Source organism: Sander lucioperca, chromosome 5, assembly GCF_008315115.2.
Source record: "Sander lucioperca isolate FBNREF2018 chromosome 5, SLUC_FBN_1.2, whole genome shotgun sequence".
NCBI classification, from domain to species: domain Eukaryota; kingdom Metazoa; phylum Chordata; class Actinopteri; order Perciformes; family Percidae; genus Sander; species Sander lucioperca.
The window spans coordinates 42,488,062-42,504,702 of NC_050177.1; the positions used below are offsets into that span (position 1 = coordinate 42,488,062).

At 39.8% G+C, this 16,641-nt stretch overlaps 1 protein-coding gene across 4 annotated transcripts; it reads left to right on the forward strand.

Moving 5' to 3' along the window:
- The first annotated feature begins 874 nt into the window (after positions 1–874).
- Positions 875–16,511, forward strand: sidt2 (SID1 transmembrane family, member 2). 4 transcript variants are annotated; one of them, XM_031283549.2, is made up of 27 exons: positions 875–1,712; positions 1,818–1,939; positions 3,794–3,958; positions 4,090–4,135; positions 4,609–4,710; positions 5,826–5,909; positions 6,032–6,197; positions 6,586–6,679; positions 7,095–7,150; positions 7,395–7,421; positions 9,125–9,163; positions 9,255–9,332; positions 9,473–9,535; positions 9,916–10,031; positions 10,147–10,220; positions 10,329–10,395; positions 10,479–10,552; positions 10,658–10,781; positions 10,997–11,114; positions 11,871–12,007; positions 12,420–12,528; positions 13,126–13,202; positions 13,475–13,521; positions 13,652–13,757; positions 13,895–14,005; positions 14,595–14,708; positions 15,688–16,511. In XM_031283549.2, exons 1-27 carry the CDS (start codon positions 1,464–1,466, stop codon positions 15,748–15,750), a joined length of 2,628 nt encoding a protein of 875 aa, XP_031139409.1. In that variant the 5' UTR covers positions 875–1,463; the 3' UTR covers positions 15,751–16,511. The 4 variants fall into 4 exon arrangements, with proteins under 4 accessions (XP_031139409.1, XP_031139410.1, XP_031139411.1 ...); XM_031283550.2 differs by lacking the exon at positions 7,395–7,421; XM_031283551.1 differs by lacking the exon at positions 9,473–9,535 and having other exon boundaries at positions 876–1,712.
- The last annotated feature ends 130 nt before the right edge of the window (positions 16,512–16,641 follow it).

Here is a 16,641-nt window from a genome sequence, read left to right on the forward strand (position 1 = left end):
GAAGACTAACTGGAGGCAGAGTCGAAAGGAGGACCAATGTTGCCCAGCAGCTAATTTTGACAAAATATGACAAACACACACAAAGAGATTATGAATATGACATTTTACAAAAATTAAAATAGTTGTATGATATAGCATGTTTGTATTTTCAAAATATATTTTAGTCAAGATACAGCATTACATCAAACATATATAGCCTATTAATTTCCACTTTCATGTGTTTTTCTTTTTGAAAGTTGGCTACATCAATCCACACAAGAATATACAGTGAAAAAAATAGATGGGAAATACTCTCTTTCTCTAGTCCACATAAATCACACTTAATCAATATTCAGTTTAAATCTTTCTAACACAAGTTTTACAGGGTAAATTATAATTAATATCTTGACACTTCCTTAAGCTTGTTATTGATACCACACACTGACAACACACACACTCACACTATATTATTACTTCATTATTATTCATGTTGAGGCTGATATCCATCAGTTATGTTCTTGTTGATGATGTTAAGTTGTTGCTTTTGCACTAATGTTAACATAATGTTTTGTTTGCATCTTAAACTGTACTTTTCCTTATATCTGCTTTAACTAGGCATATGATATGTCCTATGGTCATACTAATAAAGCCTTTTTGAATTATACAGTGTTTATCACAAATTTCCCATGGTTTATCCGAGTGATTATCATTAAATAAGAAAGACCAAAACATGTAGATGAAGGGGCCTGTACTGATAGTAGTAGAGGCATAGATATAAAACATATATATATATATATATATATATATATATATATATATATATATAAGTAGAGGACTCTATGGAGGGCATAGACATGACGTCACACTCTGTTTGTTTACTGTCTGAGCGTGGAGGGGGCGCTAATGTCACAGATTTCTCACACTATAAACACGCTCAATCTCTTCACCCTCTGCACGAGATATAGCTACTTGCATAATGCCGCGGCACCGCTACAGGCCGTGACAACCGATCACATTGGACAGACTGGAAAAAAACATTTGGTGCTGTTTTGTTTTTGACACTGTCTGCGTAGCTGGAACCGAACTCCTATATCAAAACATGGAGCTGCCTTAGCAGCGTTGACCAACAATGCTAACGTTACAGCGCAGCTAGCGTACCAGGTTTTCAGATGAAGAGGAATTGAGTATCGTTGTCTTGAAACTTTTTGTCTCGACACTTTTATTTGTTGCATAACCTTAGCTGGCAGCTTCGAGTTTGTCGCGGATGTCAATACGACCAGGAGCAAATCTTTAGCTAATGTAAACACCTCGCTGTCTCTTTAGCTTGTCAGTTAGCAGCTGTTGTTATTGTTGGTTATTGCTGGAAGGGGAACAGTTAAGCTAGCCATCTTACGAGTAATTGTTGCTGAATGGGGTGGAGTTGTCGCAAAGGCTAGAATAACGTTAGGTATCAGTTACATTTTAGGAAGACCGTGTCAGACAAAATGGTGTTAAGGAGTTGCTGGAAGTCTCGACATAAAAACAGCTCTGGACCTGCTCCTTGTTGGACCCGACCACGATTGGCAGCCCTGCTCTGGCTATGTGTGACCCAGTTTGTTTGCGGCAGTGGGGCGGAGGGGGAAACCAACAATGTGATCCAGAAAGATGCAGAGTTTGATGTCACCTATAATGATACAGTTACAAGTGAAAACCAGACCATCTATGCTTTCAATCACACTGTCTCCAGGAATAAGGTGAGTTTCATTGTCAAATTGGTATATTTGTCTTTCACTTAAAAATATCAAGTAATATTGAATGTAAAATCATCTTTTCTTTTTTTGTCTTTCATTGGGTGTCAGACGGAGGGAGTGCGTGTGTTTGTGGATGTGTTATCACAGGGTTTTGAGAGTCCCATCCTGTTTGTGGTACGACAGAAGCAAGCTGTGGTGTCTTTTCAAGTCCCTCTCATTTTAAGAGGCCTGTGAGTATTCCCACTTTTATCTTACCGCCTACTCAGCTTCCCCCAGTCCTACAAGATCACAATTCAACAATATTTCTAATTTGTACAGTGATGACCAGCATAATGCTTCTTTGCCCTCTGCTTGCCAAAGGAACAGCCTATTAGCCTAAATCCTCTGAGTTCTCAGTAAATAATATTCTGTAAATTGTAGAGCAGAGCTGAGATTACTATGTGGCACATATATACAGAATGGGCCAATTGGCTTCACTTAGAACAACCTTTTCCAATGCCATGGTAGTATACAATGTATGGCGAACATATATTAATGATTTTAATGAATTTTCTGTGGTTGTTGAATTGAGGAATTACACATTCAAATGCTGGCACTCAAATGGAATATGATCTGCACACTGCTTCATAGGCAATTAGAAAGGGAAGTGAACACATTAGTTGTAGGGACAGATTAAGCTCTATGTCATGACATTTTGTCACAAAGCCTCAACTGATCAGTTGTAAGTGGACTGTACTGTAAGGCAAGTCTCCTCAAAACTGAATAGGATTGTCTGTCAAACTTAGTTTTTATGCTAGGCCTTTATGTATGTCCTTGTAACTAACTGCACGCAGACTGTACAGAAAATTATAATCCAATGTCACTCCTAGGGAGTGTCTGGCTGTTACTGCTGTTTTCCCCTAGATAGTAAACATTTATGACTTCAGTTCATGCACTAATGTTCTTGTTTGGTGTAGATAGCTGCGTGTATACTTAATAGCCTAGGAAATAGAGAAGGAAATCTGTAAATGCTAGCTGTGCTTGCTTGTTGTAGACTTTTGTGTAAATGTGGTGGAGAGAGATGGATTTTTAGATCTGAGAACGAGGGTCAAATTTATTCCAGGAGGTACTGCACTTTAGGAATGTCTCTTATGTGGACATGTAATAGTTCTATGTGGACATTTGCTGGATGGAGCACTAAGGCCAGCTGTTGATGTACTTTGTGGAGAGGAAACAATACAATCTACAGCCTTTATTATGGTCTGGATTTGTCTCAGTGGTTTTAGGGTGCACAGCTTTTGTAACCTGACTTAATCAGTTGGGATTTTGCAACAGGACAGAAGTTTGGCTGTTTGTTAGCCATTGGCTGACAGCCTTGCATGATCTGTGTCTCTCCTACATTCCAAGGCACTCTCTGTGGTTGTGTAACACCAGAATTACCTCGCTATATAGTCTTGCCTATGCAGCCTCGTGGCCAGGCAAGTTTTTAGCAGATCACTAAGGAACATTGGACTTTCACTTCCTCCTGAGATCCACCAGTGCAGATCTGAGGAGCCCATCTTACTGTAAATGAGCTACCTCAAAGTCATCAGAGCGAAGTTACTAAGTTACTTCTGTTTTTTTTGTTTTTTTTATGTAGCTTTTGTCACATGCTCTCTTTAATAGAATCCACTTCTATGTTTTAAGTTATGCATTTAGCAACATTTGTTAGAGCTAGGTATTTATGGATTTTGTTCAGAAATTACTGTATGCATGATCTAGTTAGGTCTTCTGATTCTGAAACAGCAATGTAGTATACTCCTGTTATATTAAAGAATCTTATAATAATCTAATAATTCCCTCATCACGTTACATGCCCATCTTTTTTCTTTGATTTTTTTTTTTTTTATTAATGCAATCATCCATTACTTTATTTAAAGTATCTATCTATTCTGTGCATCCGAAAAGAGTTTTAAATAAATAAATAATATTAAATATAATTTATCAATAAATAGAAGTTGAACGTCTTGTAAAAGTAAAACCTTTTACATGGGAACTTGAGCTTGCTTGTTCTTTCTCTCTCTGTTTGTCAATGTCTCTCTTTCTCTCTGTCTGTCTCTCTCCAGCTACCAGAGGAAGTACCCTTACAGTCATGTGGGCCGGACATTGTGCCAGCCCCCAACCAGGGCCGCCTCTGAGACCCAGTACTTTTTTGTGGACGTGTCTACCCTGTCCAGCCTGGGTACAAACTACCAGCTCAGGGTCAGCCGTGTTGAAAGCTTCACCCTGCAGTGAGTGACATCTGATAGAATCACACAAACACACTGTGCAGTAGCTGCCTGAATTCTCAGCTTAAGGCTAGGTTTTGTAGTAACCAACAACTACTGGTATGACTGACTTGTTATCTTTACCTTGATTACAGGACAGACAAGAAATTCAGCTTCACCGCATCACCATCCCAACCTCAGGTAATACAGCTTAATACCAAAGCTTTGTGTGTTTTTAAGGATGGCACTAAGTGCTGCTCTACAATAGGGCCGTTTAGTCACAGAAATGTAGATAGCAGAGTTGGGTTGAGGGTACAGATGACGAGAAAGATGAGAGAAGCTGAGGAAAGTACAAGTAAGAATGGAGGGAGTTTCACATTTTACACAGTTCATTTTATTGTTCTGGAGTTCAACCCATGAAAAAGGGAACAAACTTTTGTTTCCTGTTTGGCCTTTTGTAGCACCTACTTATCCATCAAGTCAGTCATTGACTACGTTTACATACACACCCCATATTCCGATTTGGCCCTTATTCCAAAAAAGACAATATTCGTACTAAGCTGTTTATATGGCTAATGAAAATGAATATACGACTAATATTCCCATTTTGTTATGTTCCTTACTCCCTTCATTAATCCTTTTTTTCCTCTTCTTTCTGTTGCCCTTTCTCTCAGTACTTCAAGTATGTCTTTCCTGATGGGGTGGACACTGTGATCGTCAAGGTCAACTCAGAAATGACCTTTCCCTGCTCTGTTATGTCCATCCAGGACATCCAGGTACACTTACCACCCCTCCCCACCCCCTCAAACCAGACAGGTACTGTCCATAAGTGGCTCCTGGCATTGTGGTCAGCATGCAGTAACACCATTTGGCCACCTTAGGGCATAATTGAGGTTATTGCAACGGTGTTAGTGCAGAGTACAAAGCAAATATTGTTAATTTTATGATTTTCTGAGAAGATTTAACTAGGGTTGCAGCGATATAGCGGTTTCACAGTATACCGTGGTATGAGAATTGACGGTTATCATACTCTGTACATTTGCTTATCTACGGTATTGACAAATATATTTGATTTATTTTCAAAAGGGTGACGTTTTATACATACTTCCAATAAAAAAATGGTTTCAATTATAATAAAGTGTTCAACCAAAAAGAATAACTTCTTTAAGGGTCATTGTAACTGATAATAATAATAATTGTGTAATACCGTGATATATTCTGTTATTGTACCGTGAAAATCTCATACCATTGCAACCCTAGATTTAACTGAGATTTAATTCCTTTTTATTCTTTATTTTTTCATGCTTTCTATTAGGGGTGGGGGGGATCAAAAATTCTATGTATCGTGATTTTCTTTTGTGACGATTTTTAAAATCGATTCTTTTCCCTAGAATCTATTTTTTTTTTTTACCAATAATTCACCTTAATATTTTTATTTATACAGTACCGCTGACAGCAGAAAATCCAGGTTATGTACTTCTTTACAAATTAAATATATGTCAGACTGACTGACTGACGTGTTGTGCATTCTTTTTAAGAACAATTAGTATTTAGAAATGTCTCATGATATATTGTCTCTAGAAGTGTATTATTCAACGTTTGATTTTGATAAAGAAGGAAATGAAAATCACAATACTTAATACTATCGAATCCCAACACTTCTAGAATTGCAATAAATGAAAATCTTGCTACAAATCGAATCGGCACCCACATATCGTGAAAGAATCGAATCGGGACAAAGGCATATCGTCCCAGCCCTACTTACTATAATATCACTGTGTTCTTTTTAAGTAATCCTGTTCATCTCTTGTTCCCTCTTGCCTTTATTTTTTTAATCTTTCATGTTTCTCATTATAATTTTTTCTCCCTCCCTCTCTCTCTTTCATTTCAGTGTCCTGTCTATGATCTTGACAACAATGTGGCCTTCATTGGGATGTACCAGACTATGACCAAAAAAGGCGCAATCACTGTGCAGGTAGTGTCTGACACAGTCATGTACATGGTTCTGAAATACAGATAATGCCGTAACCAAAGCATACAGTATAGACCCCCTGTTACCACATTTCATATCTTTTAATGTCTATTTCTGTCATTTAGAGAAAAGATTTTCCCAGCAACAGTTTCTATGTGGTGGTAGTGGTAAAAACAGAGGACGAGGCGTGCGGCGGTCCGCTGCGCTTCTACCCTCTCCGTCCTGATGAGCTGATCGACGCCGGCAACCGCAGCAAGTTCATTGATGTGATTGTCACCCCTGCTATCAACTGTAAGTCACATTTTAACAAATATGTTGCAGCTGTCCAGAATGAGGAATAATCCATATATTTGTTGTACACCATGGGTATGTCAACAAAATATACCATACAACTGTGGGAAAACTAGTAACTTGCCAGGAACAACATTTTGATTAAACCCAGGGCTCCGAAAAGTCATATATACAAGTTATGTTCTCCAAAACTGGAAAAGTTGGAGAAAGAATAATTCATAACTAAATGTTTGGCTTTATATAAGGTAGATGCTGCATATTGTTTATGTATCTCCCAATTTTAAGCTGTAGGTAATGATGCTATATCATTTTATTATGCAGTGCAGGCAAGGTCATGCAGTATAAGCATGTAAATAGGCTTACAGTATATCTGTTTTACACTCCACAGCGGAGGTGTATGTGATGGGCATGCTGTTCTGTCTGGGTATCTTCCTCTCCTTCTATCTGCTCACCTTGCTCATGACCTGTCTGGAGAACAAGCGGTAAGATTTAGCATTTTTCTCTGCTACCAAAACAACAGTTAGTTACCGCATCCACTTCATATACACAGGCTTGTTTCACTGCTGAGATATTTAGCATCGGTGAATCTGAAAAGTTGAATCCTTTTGTAGTGATACATACATCTTCCTCTGTATCTCTCTGTAGCCACAGACAATCCTCATTACAGAAGATAAGGCCACAGAGAATGTTTTATTAACCTTTATTGGGTTTTTAAGCACTATAACAAAAACCTTTACAAGTTCACAATGTTCAAACTTTCTTTTTTTGGTCCCAGTTCCATCCAGGGGTTTGGTTGTCTAATAGAAGAATATAGATTTATACAGCTGCACTACAAGAAGAACACTATACTGAATACAAATGATTTTAATTTGCATCTTCCCCTCCCCGTTTCTGCAGAATGAAGAAGAGAGAGGTGTTTCAGATTGCTGCTGACATGTCGCCTGCTGAGACAGGTAACCCAGCAACCAGCTATGATGGACTAGCCCATTAGGGGCTTGTTAGCGGGTGTGTTGAGCATACAATTTCTTAAAGTCGCGAACCTGTACTGTAGAGTAGATGCCATAATATCCAGCCAATGTTATAACCCTAACTACACTTAAAATGCAGTATAAAGCTTTTTATGCAGAATGTAACATGTCTGTGTGTACTAAATGTGTTTCTTTTACTATCTCTCCATCATGCTAATGTGTGGCTCAGCCTCTCTGCTTGGGAAGAATGGAGATGGTATAACGACATTGTTACTCTTACCTTGCACTTACTGCCCTCTCTCACACTGTGTTGCTCGTCTGCAGATGCTCTGCATGCGTTAGCTCACATACTATAACTCTCTCGCCATATCAACAACGTTCGTAGAAAGATCGATACAGAGATGTCATTGACTATAATGCCTCATGGACTGTGTTGTAACATTAACATAGCACTTACTGTTCCAAAACTGTTAGTTAAGTGTTTATGGCTTGCATCATAGAGATACAGATACACATGACTCACCTGGGTCCTTGTTAGGTACAGCTAACCACAAAGCACTGCTATCATCCTGTTATCTTGCCTGTATTTGTCACAGTGGTATCCTTCTGGTATTTGTTGGCTGAAGAAACACATAAGTATATTACATTATTGTCAACAATGCTAACGACACGATAGACAAACAAAAATATAAAATACAAGGTGTTTCATGAAAAAAAAATGCTGGAGATAATCATTGAGATAATTGTCTACACTGCTGATGTGGTACTCGACTACCTCTGTGTCTCATGTGTCTGTTCGCTGCAGTGTATGCTGCTGACATGATTTTATTTTAAAATCGCAGGATGCTTCAAGTTTTCCAACAGTTCACTCTCGCTGCAGCAGTCACCACTCTTCACAAAACAAACCTGCCTCTGCACCATTCCGTACTCACATTTTCAGCCATTTAATAAAACTGTTATTTAAGGGATTTTGAGTCTGAAAAAAATGGATCCCTGCATGTGTTGTTGCCTCCCTCACCTCTCTGTGACCCCGTTTACACTTGGTTTTAAAATGCGTTTCGGTGATCTGAACACGAGTGGACAGCAGAGACACATTGTTACTGCTTACGTCACTTACATTAGAAGGGTAAAGGGCCCCACACAAAGTCCATACTCGTCACGTTAGTGGGCAGTGGTGGCCTAAAGGTTAAATAAGCGAGCTTGTGACCGGGAGGTCGTTCGTTCAATACCCAGACCGACAGGATAAATCTGGGTGGGGAAGTGAAAGAGCAGCACTTGTCCCTCCCTCATTACCACCACTGAGGTGCCCTTGAGTAAGGCCCTTAACCTCCAACCGCTCCAGTGGAGCTGCTCAGTGGCCAGCAGATCAGACTGTGGTTGTACTGGGCAGCTTCCAGGTATGAATGTGAAAGGTTGTCGTTGCAAATGAGAATTTGTTCTCAATCGACTTACCTGGATAAATAAAGGTTAAATAAAAAATAGTGGTTGTGTCGGTAGAGCTATCACTGTCAGCAGAACCAACACAACTTCCATTGTGCAAAAAAAAAAAAATGGACAGTGACGTAACACTTCATCCAACTCGTTGTAAAATGGGCAAGTTATAGAGCGTTGGCACGCTCTCACCAAAACAACCGCCACATCCAGAATTGGTGACATATTTTCATGACCCTCTGGGGATGCATCAGTACGCATAAGCTTTTACTTTTACTTTTAGTGGTCAAATGCGTCCCAGACCACTAGGGCAAGTGGTTTGAGTGAGCGGATCACAATGCGTCCAAAAAACTAAGTGTAAATGGGGTCATTACTAACAATTTAGCTGCAGTGGTGTTTTAGTATGCAGCATTAAGATGCTAACGAGTATTGGTTGTAGTGGTGCTTGTCTCTGCATGTGCATTTTGTCATATATATATATACTCGCTCGGGAGTGTTAAATATGTATGTGTGTGCATGTCTCCACAGGCAAAACTCAAGCCTCGCCATATGAATATGGTTCCTTTGGTAAGTTGTGGACAGTTCTGGGGTTTTGCTTATGTCTTTTTTTTGTGTGGAGATTTAATTAAATAACCCCCCCTCCCCTCTTTTTCTCTAGCTGACAACGGCAGCACACTCAGTTCAGAGGCCATCACTGACAGCGCCACATCAACTGACAACAACTATGGATACGTGGGTATGAACAAGCATGGACAAATATTTCTACTGGCCTACCACTGTCACTTTGCAGTATGTCTCCACAGCCTGGCTTGCAGTTGGCTTCCTGCGAGCAGCTCTGGTTCCTCACTGGTTTTCTGTGTCTTTTGTATTCATCAGGGCGGGAGCCTTTCAAACGTCGCCCAATCCTCAATCACCTTCACCACATAGCCATCCGCATTGGTGACACACTGGTTCAATCAGTTCAGAGTTCAGCAAACCAATCACCACTGTGTGAATCATACAACAATGATATTTAGATGTTGGTGCCAGGAAGTGGCCAGATTGCTAATCTGATTACATTTGAAATGGAACAGCAAAACAATATTGATAAAAATCAATCAATTGATCAAAGTACCAATAATTATTCCAATATTTCTCTTTGTTATCTTTGGAATTTGCCAAGGAACTCTAAATGGGTGATGGGTTTGAACACCTTTGAATAACTGAAAAAATTCCTTTAAATCCAGACGTCCGGTCAAATTGATCCAGTGAATTGAAAGGCTAATTTCTTTATTCTTCCATGACCTCCTCCTCTGTCCTCTCTTCCCTCCCTCCATCAGAGCAATCGTTGGACAGTGTTGGACGAAGCAGGCAGGAGTCTCTGAGCTCTGTGGAGGAGGATGACTATGACACGCTGGACGACATCACCTCAGACAAAAACATCGTCCGCACCAAGGTACACAGTACACACAGTGCACAGTACTTGTTTTTTGTCACGTTAAAATGTCACCACTCCTTGCTGTTGCCCATTTTACTTGATGACAAGTAATAATGTCCTCTCCTTATTACAGAAATTTCTATGTGTGTCTGACCTGTCCCGCAAAGACAAGAGGATTCTCAGCAAGAAATACCAAATCTACTTCTGGTGAGGACAGCGAAAAAACAAAAAACATTGAATAGTAGAATCAACTACAACAATACAGTAACAAAGATTCCTTTAATATCATAATTATGAACATTATCTTCTCTCCAGGAACATTGCTACTATTGCTGTGTTCTATGCGCTGCCAGTTGTCCAGCTGGTCATCACCTACCAGACGGTACGCTGATGAGACATAAACCGTGATATATAAGATATGATAAAAAAAAAAGAAGGATGTTAAATTGACTCTCTGTTCTTTAGGTGGTCAATGTTACAGGAAATCAGGACATCTGCTTCTACAACTTCCTGTGTGCCCACCCTCTGGGAGCTCTAAGGTGTGTGGTTAGCACGTGTCTGTTTAGGTGCCTGAATGTATTACAACCACAGTATAGTTAGTAGATTACAATCTTGTGTTTTAAAGTATAGTTTGTCATACACAGTGCGTTCAACAACATCCTGAGTAACCTCGGTTACGTGCTGCTGGGACTCCTCTTCCTCCTTATCGTCCTCAAAAGAGATATCGTCCACAATCGAGCCCTGGTCCGCAATGATCTCAACGCGCTGGTAAGGCACATGCGCACACACACAGTTGCTATTTTAACATCTTGGTGAGCCCCAGCCTCAGGTAGCATTAATAAATCAGTAATAGGAAGTTCTGAAGGGAGGATACAGGCACATCCAGAGACATACAGTACATTTGGAATATGGAGTCAAATGTATTATTTAGTGAATTTCATTGCTCAATTATTTGTTTGATTTTCCTCTCTCCCACCCCACAGGAATGTGGTATCCCAAAGCACTTTGGTCTATATTATGCCATGGGAACTGCTCTAATGATGGAGGGCTTGCTCAGTGCCTGCTACCATGTCTGTCCAAACTACACCAACTTCCAGTTTGGTAAGACTGCTTGTGTTCCTACCTGGACTGCGTGTGGCCTTTTTTAAAGGTCCCATATCATGCGCATTTTCTGATTTATACTTGTATTTTGGGTTTCTACTAGAACATATTTACTGTACATTCTTTAATGCAATTTCTTTTTTTCTTTTCAATTAATTTATTGAAATCATTTGACATTGACATGTTTTAATTATGTTAAGACATGTTCAAGGAGTTCAGATAGAGCCTGTATCTGGGCCATATTTAGTTCGATGTGTTATATGTCACTATTTTTGGTAGCCTACTGTACTTTATTTTCTTTATTCATTGAAGCTCTATGTTTACAGGCTTGTGGTGATGCGCAATGTGCTATAGGTGCCAAAAAATCTATGTTTGGTACTGCCAATTTGTTTTGTTTTGTCATGGTTCATGTGTGCAATAAACATTACACTTCGTGAGAAAAACATTGCGGCAGAGAATCGTGATATCAATTCTAAGCTAAAAAATTGTGATTCATATTTTTCCCCACATCGTGCAGGACTACCTGTATTCACCCTCTGTCTTGTTTAAATGCGCAGGCTGTGTGCATTTTTCTGTGGATTGTGCATGTCACATTTAATTTGATCCCAGAGTCCCAGGTTCAAACTAGTGATTTGCAATAAAGACAATACATCTGAACTATAATTCAGTGAAAATAATCTGCTGTGGTTTCCTTTTTATTCCTGTATTGTTTTAGGTGATAAAAGATAGATATAATGTTTCTATCTTTCTTTGCAGACACCTCCTTCATGTACATGATTGCTGGACTGTGTATGTTGAAGTTGTATCAGAAGAGACACCCGGACATCAACGCAAGTGCTTACACTGCCTACGCCTGCCTGGCTGGGGTCATCTTCTTTTCTGTGCTGGGAGTGGTACGCACACACACACACACACACACACACACACACACACACACACACACACACACACACACACACACACACACACACACACACACACACACACACACACACTTTAACCATTTATTTATGTCCACATGAAGAAAATGGTACAGGGACACAAATATTACAGATGCAGTACAATACATACGCAAACTCATGGACCATTGGCATGCAGGTCTTCACAATATCACTTAATAAGCACAATACTCAGTTCTTAAAGGTATAAATAGCAATGTCTCTGCCATATGTGGCGGCTGCCAATAATAGCAGATATGGCACAGTACTTTGCCAGCTGTTTAGCCCTCTTCACACACATACACCTTGGTTATGTTTAACACACGCAAAAACACATTTTCTAATGTTTGTGAACATCTTTTTGCAGGTATTTGGGAAAGGAAACACAGTCTTCTGGATCATTTTCTCGGTGATCCACATTTTGTCCACTATGCTCCTCAGCACACAGCTCTACTACATGGGCCGATGGAGGCTGGGTAAGATAACTAGGAAGTGCCTGTCATTGGCAGCCCCCTCACTCATGCATCTCTCCATTTGTGCATGTATAGGGTCCTGGGCATGTGTATTTGTATTTCGGGCCTGTGTGTAATGTGTGTAATAACTAATAACAGAGTGAAAAAATAGTGTGTCTTAATCTTAATCTGTAGCTCCTGGAATCACAATGGTTTGATATTAGTGGTGGTTGATTTGGATCCATTGTGGTTTCAGACATGTATCTAATTTTTTCCCTTTTGTTGTATTCAACAAAGTGCATGCATATTTTTATAAAAGAGAAAATGGAATGGATGGAACAAATTGATCTCTTTTTAGCTAAAAATGACATACAATTTGTGTGCTTTAATGCTGTGTAATGGCTTTATTAAAATCAGTTATGCGTAGCAACACAATATAACTGCAAACTGTACAGGCAGAATCATTGCTATGTTTTAAAAAAAATGTACTGGTGCATCGGATTTTACTTTCATTTTTAAGTGTCACCTTGACATTTACTGTTTGGGTGCTGTAGAGTTGAAACCTCACACTCTGGACTAGTGTTTGACTGCAGCTAACATTTGTCTGTATATTTGCGTCAGACGCCGGGATCCTGCGCAGGATTGTGTATGTCATCTACACAGATTGCATCAGGCAGTGCAGTGGACCTATGTACATTGTGAGTAATAACCAGAAATGTCTGCACCAACATAAGTTTACAATGAATCCTAGTATTTCAGAGTTTCTTTAGTTTATACAGGGAAACTGGACATGTGGTTAGATCCTCAGATGTCATTGATGATTTTGATGATAAGATTGTGTAATTTAATATGCTTTTACATGTATCCAGTGCCTGAATTATCAATATCTAAGTTATCTGGTACACTGTATCCTGTGTTGGCAAGTCCAGATTACCGGCTGATAAATCATCTTTCCCCCTCTGTCTGACAGGACCGTATGGTTCTGCTCGTAATGGGGAACATAGTCAACTGGTCTCTGTAAGTGAACACAGTGTGTTTCTTCTTTTACTTAACACTAAGTAGAGACCAATGCAATTTTTAATTTACAGCACAGGGCTTAAATGATGACATCATCTTTGTGTCTCTTCCTCCTGCTCCCTCTCTGTAGAGCTGCCTATGGCCTCATAGAGAGACCCAATGACTTTGCCTCCTACCTTTTGGCCATCGCCATCTGCAACCTGCTGCTCTACTTTGCCTTTTATATCATTATGAAGGTGTGTGTTCTGTCTACATCCACGTTTTTAAGTAGTATTTAGAAGAAAAAGCAAAATCTAAAGCTCTTTTTCGTGTGTGTGTGTGTGTGTGTGTGTGTGTGTGTGTGTGTGTGTGTGTGTGTGTGTGTGTGTTTTAGTTGCGGAGCGGTGAGAGAATCCAGTGTCTGGCGTTGGTGTGTATTCTGTTCACAGCCGTGGTGTGGGGCTTTGCACTGTATTTCTTCTTCCAGGGTCTCAGCACCTGGCAGGTTGGTAACTCACACACATACAGAGTAGGGCTGTGCAATTAATCAAAATTGTAATCGCGATTACGATTTCGGCTCCAAAATGATCACAAAAATCAGAATAATCGAGAAAAACAATTATTTTACATTACATTTTGCAAGTAAACTCTTATTTTGTCCTGAATGTAAAAACATTTTTTTTAAGTTCAATAATTGCAACATCTTTCCAAAAGTCAATGAGTAATTGCGTAAATGATTGTGATTTCAATATTGACCAAAATAAGCTCGATGGTGTTTTTTTGCCTCCAACGGCGCCTTCCAGACAGCTAACCCTAACCTTAACCCTAAACATAACCATTGCCGCGCTGCCTAGAAGGTGCCGTTGGGGGCAAAAAACACCAAACACCCCAAAATAATCGTGATTATGATTTTCTTTTTTCATAATAGAGCAGCCCTAATACAGAGTCACATAGAAGGAGCGTTAGCCTTACACACCTTATTGACCAACGTTTTAGCCTGTGAGAGCAAACATGACTCTGTAATTTTCTTTTTTACATTATCCTGTATAAAGTGGCATTATTTTTATTTTGTGGGTTTCTCTCGTCTGACACAGAAAACTCCAGCAGAGTCTCGAGAGCACAACAGGGACTGTATCCTGCTTTCATTCTTTGATGACCATGACATTTGGCACTTCCTCTCCTCCATCGCCATGTTTGGATCCTTCCTGGTATGATTGTGTGTGTGTTTGTGTGCGTTTTGTTTTAGTTCATTTAGGCATGCAGCATACACACAAAAATTCTTTGATCGGAGTGTTTAGAATTTAAAAATGTATATGAACAACAGCCAATACAGTAAATGCTTGACAGGGCTAGCTGATAACTTCAAATATATGTGATGGTTTAAATGTAAAACTTAAATATATTGTTGCAATAGGATAGCCTAGAAATCTAGACGCACGTAATTTGCAGCCAGGGTCAGTCTAGCAACTCTCCATTGGCTTGCGAGCTGGAAAACCCAAATTCTGGTCAGGCCAATCACGTCATGTATAGAGTCGGTGGGCGGGCTTAACCCTTGTGTTGACTTCGGGTCAAATTGACCCGTTTTCAATTTTTGTTTTATATCAGAAAATATGGGACGTAGAAATAAGCGCTGAAAATGTGTAGAAGAAAAATTTAACAATTTAAAACGTTGGAAAAAGCAAAAACAAACTGTGAAAAAAAAGCCGTCAAAAATGTCGGAAAAAAACGAAGACAACACAAGGGATAACATAATGATGGCAGAGTTGTGACAGTTCCGCGTGAATTCCCTGCTACTTGAAAACAAAGAAGATGGCTGCTGCTGCTGGCGAACAGCGGTCTTTCGAATCGGCTTTGGCCGCGACTCTGGAAGACTTGGAGTTAAGCTTTTCTTTGAGAAAAGAACAAATAACGGCACTGAAGTCATTCTTAAAAAAGGAAGATGTGTTCAGAGTTTTGCCGACCGGATACGGCAAAAGTTTAATCTATCAACTAGCGTTGCTCTGGTTGGCTATGAGTGCAGAGGGAATTTGAAAGACAACTGTTTATCCCGCCCCTCGGATTGAGCCCTGTCAATGGTGAGTTCCCAGACCCAACATCTTGATGTGGGTCTGGCTTGTCAGGCTAGCAATTGGAACCTGAAAACAGGAAACTCTGTGTACTAACCCCTCACCTCGTGTTCCCTCCTAGGTCCTCCTGACCATGGATGACGACCTCGACACCGTCCAGAGAGACAAGATATTGGCCTTCTAGATATGTCAGATCTTCTGTGATGAGCTCAGCTCTTCTTCTCTGCCTTATCGCCCTCGTCTCTCTCCATTTGCATCTCCTTCGTGTTCTAAAAAAAAAGCACAGCCAGTAGCCTGTCACAGGCTGTACAGTAGGCACCTCTCTGCCTGCCACAGCCAGTCAGCCAGTCAGGGAAGGGCAGCAGCCCCTCCCTCCATCTGTATGGACACAAATGTGCCAGTGAAGAGCCTGGGTCGACGTTGAGTGATGCTGAAGTGTTTTGTCCTCTCGCTGCCATCATCAATATAACTGTTGTAATCAATGTTTACTTCCTGCTGACGATGAAGATAACAATGTACACTCTTGCTATCTAAGAAAATATCCAAATTAACTTATTTTATACTGTCCGCATTACATTTGACCGCAAAGTCAACAATGCATTTTGCAAATTACTGTTTCTATGCTGTGTATGTTTGTACAGGTATGCGTGTGTTTACAAACATAAATGTGAGAATATGAATTCTGTCCAGTCTGTCAGTGGCCTTTAATGTTCTAATCATGTTACATACTGTGCTCTGATTGGTCAGACCCTCGAGCTAGCCGTCCTTCTTGTGGAGAATATTATTAATAATAATACTAATAATAATAATGATTGTATTTACTTCTTGACTGCCCTAAAGTCTGAACGCAATGGTATTTTTTGCACTGTACTGAATGAAAAGAAACGATTTTAATGTCAAACATTGCAATGAGCGGTTACTGAATAAAGGTCTCATTTTCAGATACTTTCTATTGGCTATTTCTACATGTTCAGATGGCGACTCCTATCTTTAAACCTGCTGTTCTGTAATCTATGAACTTGAGCAACATCTTGATAACAGGAAGTCTAAGAGACTGGCACATGTGAGGTTCTCT

Coding starts and splice junctions, on each gene's coding strand:
- sidt2 (XM_031283549.2), top strand. CDS start 1,464: ATGGTGTTAAGGAGTTGCTGGAAGTCTCGACATAAAAACAGCTCTGGA. Junction 12,008..12,419: donor TCTTTTCTGTGCTGGGAGTG/GTACGCACACAC, acceptor ATCTTTTTGCAG/GTATTTGGGAAAGGAAACAC. Junction 14,006..14,594: donor AGGGTCTCAGCACCTGGCAG/GTTGGTAACTCA, acceptor CGTCTGACACAG/AAAACTCCAGCAGAGTCTCG.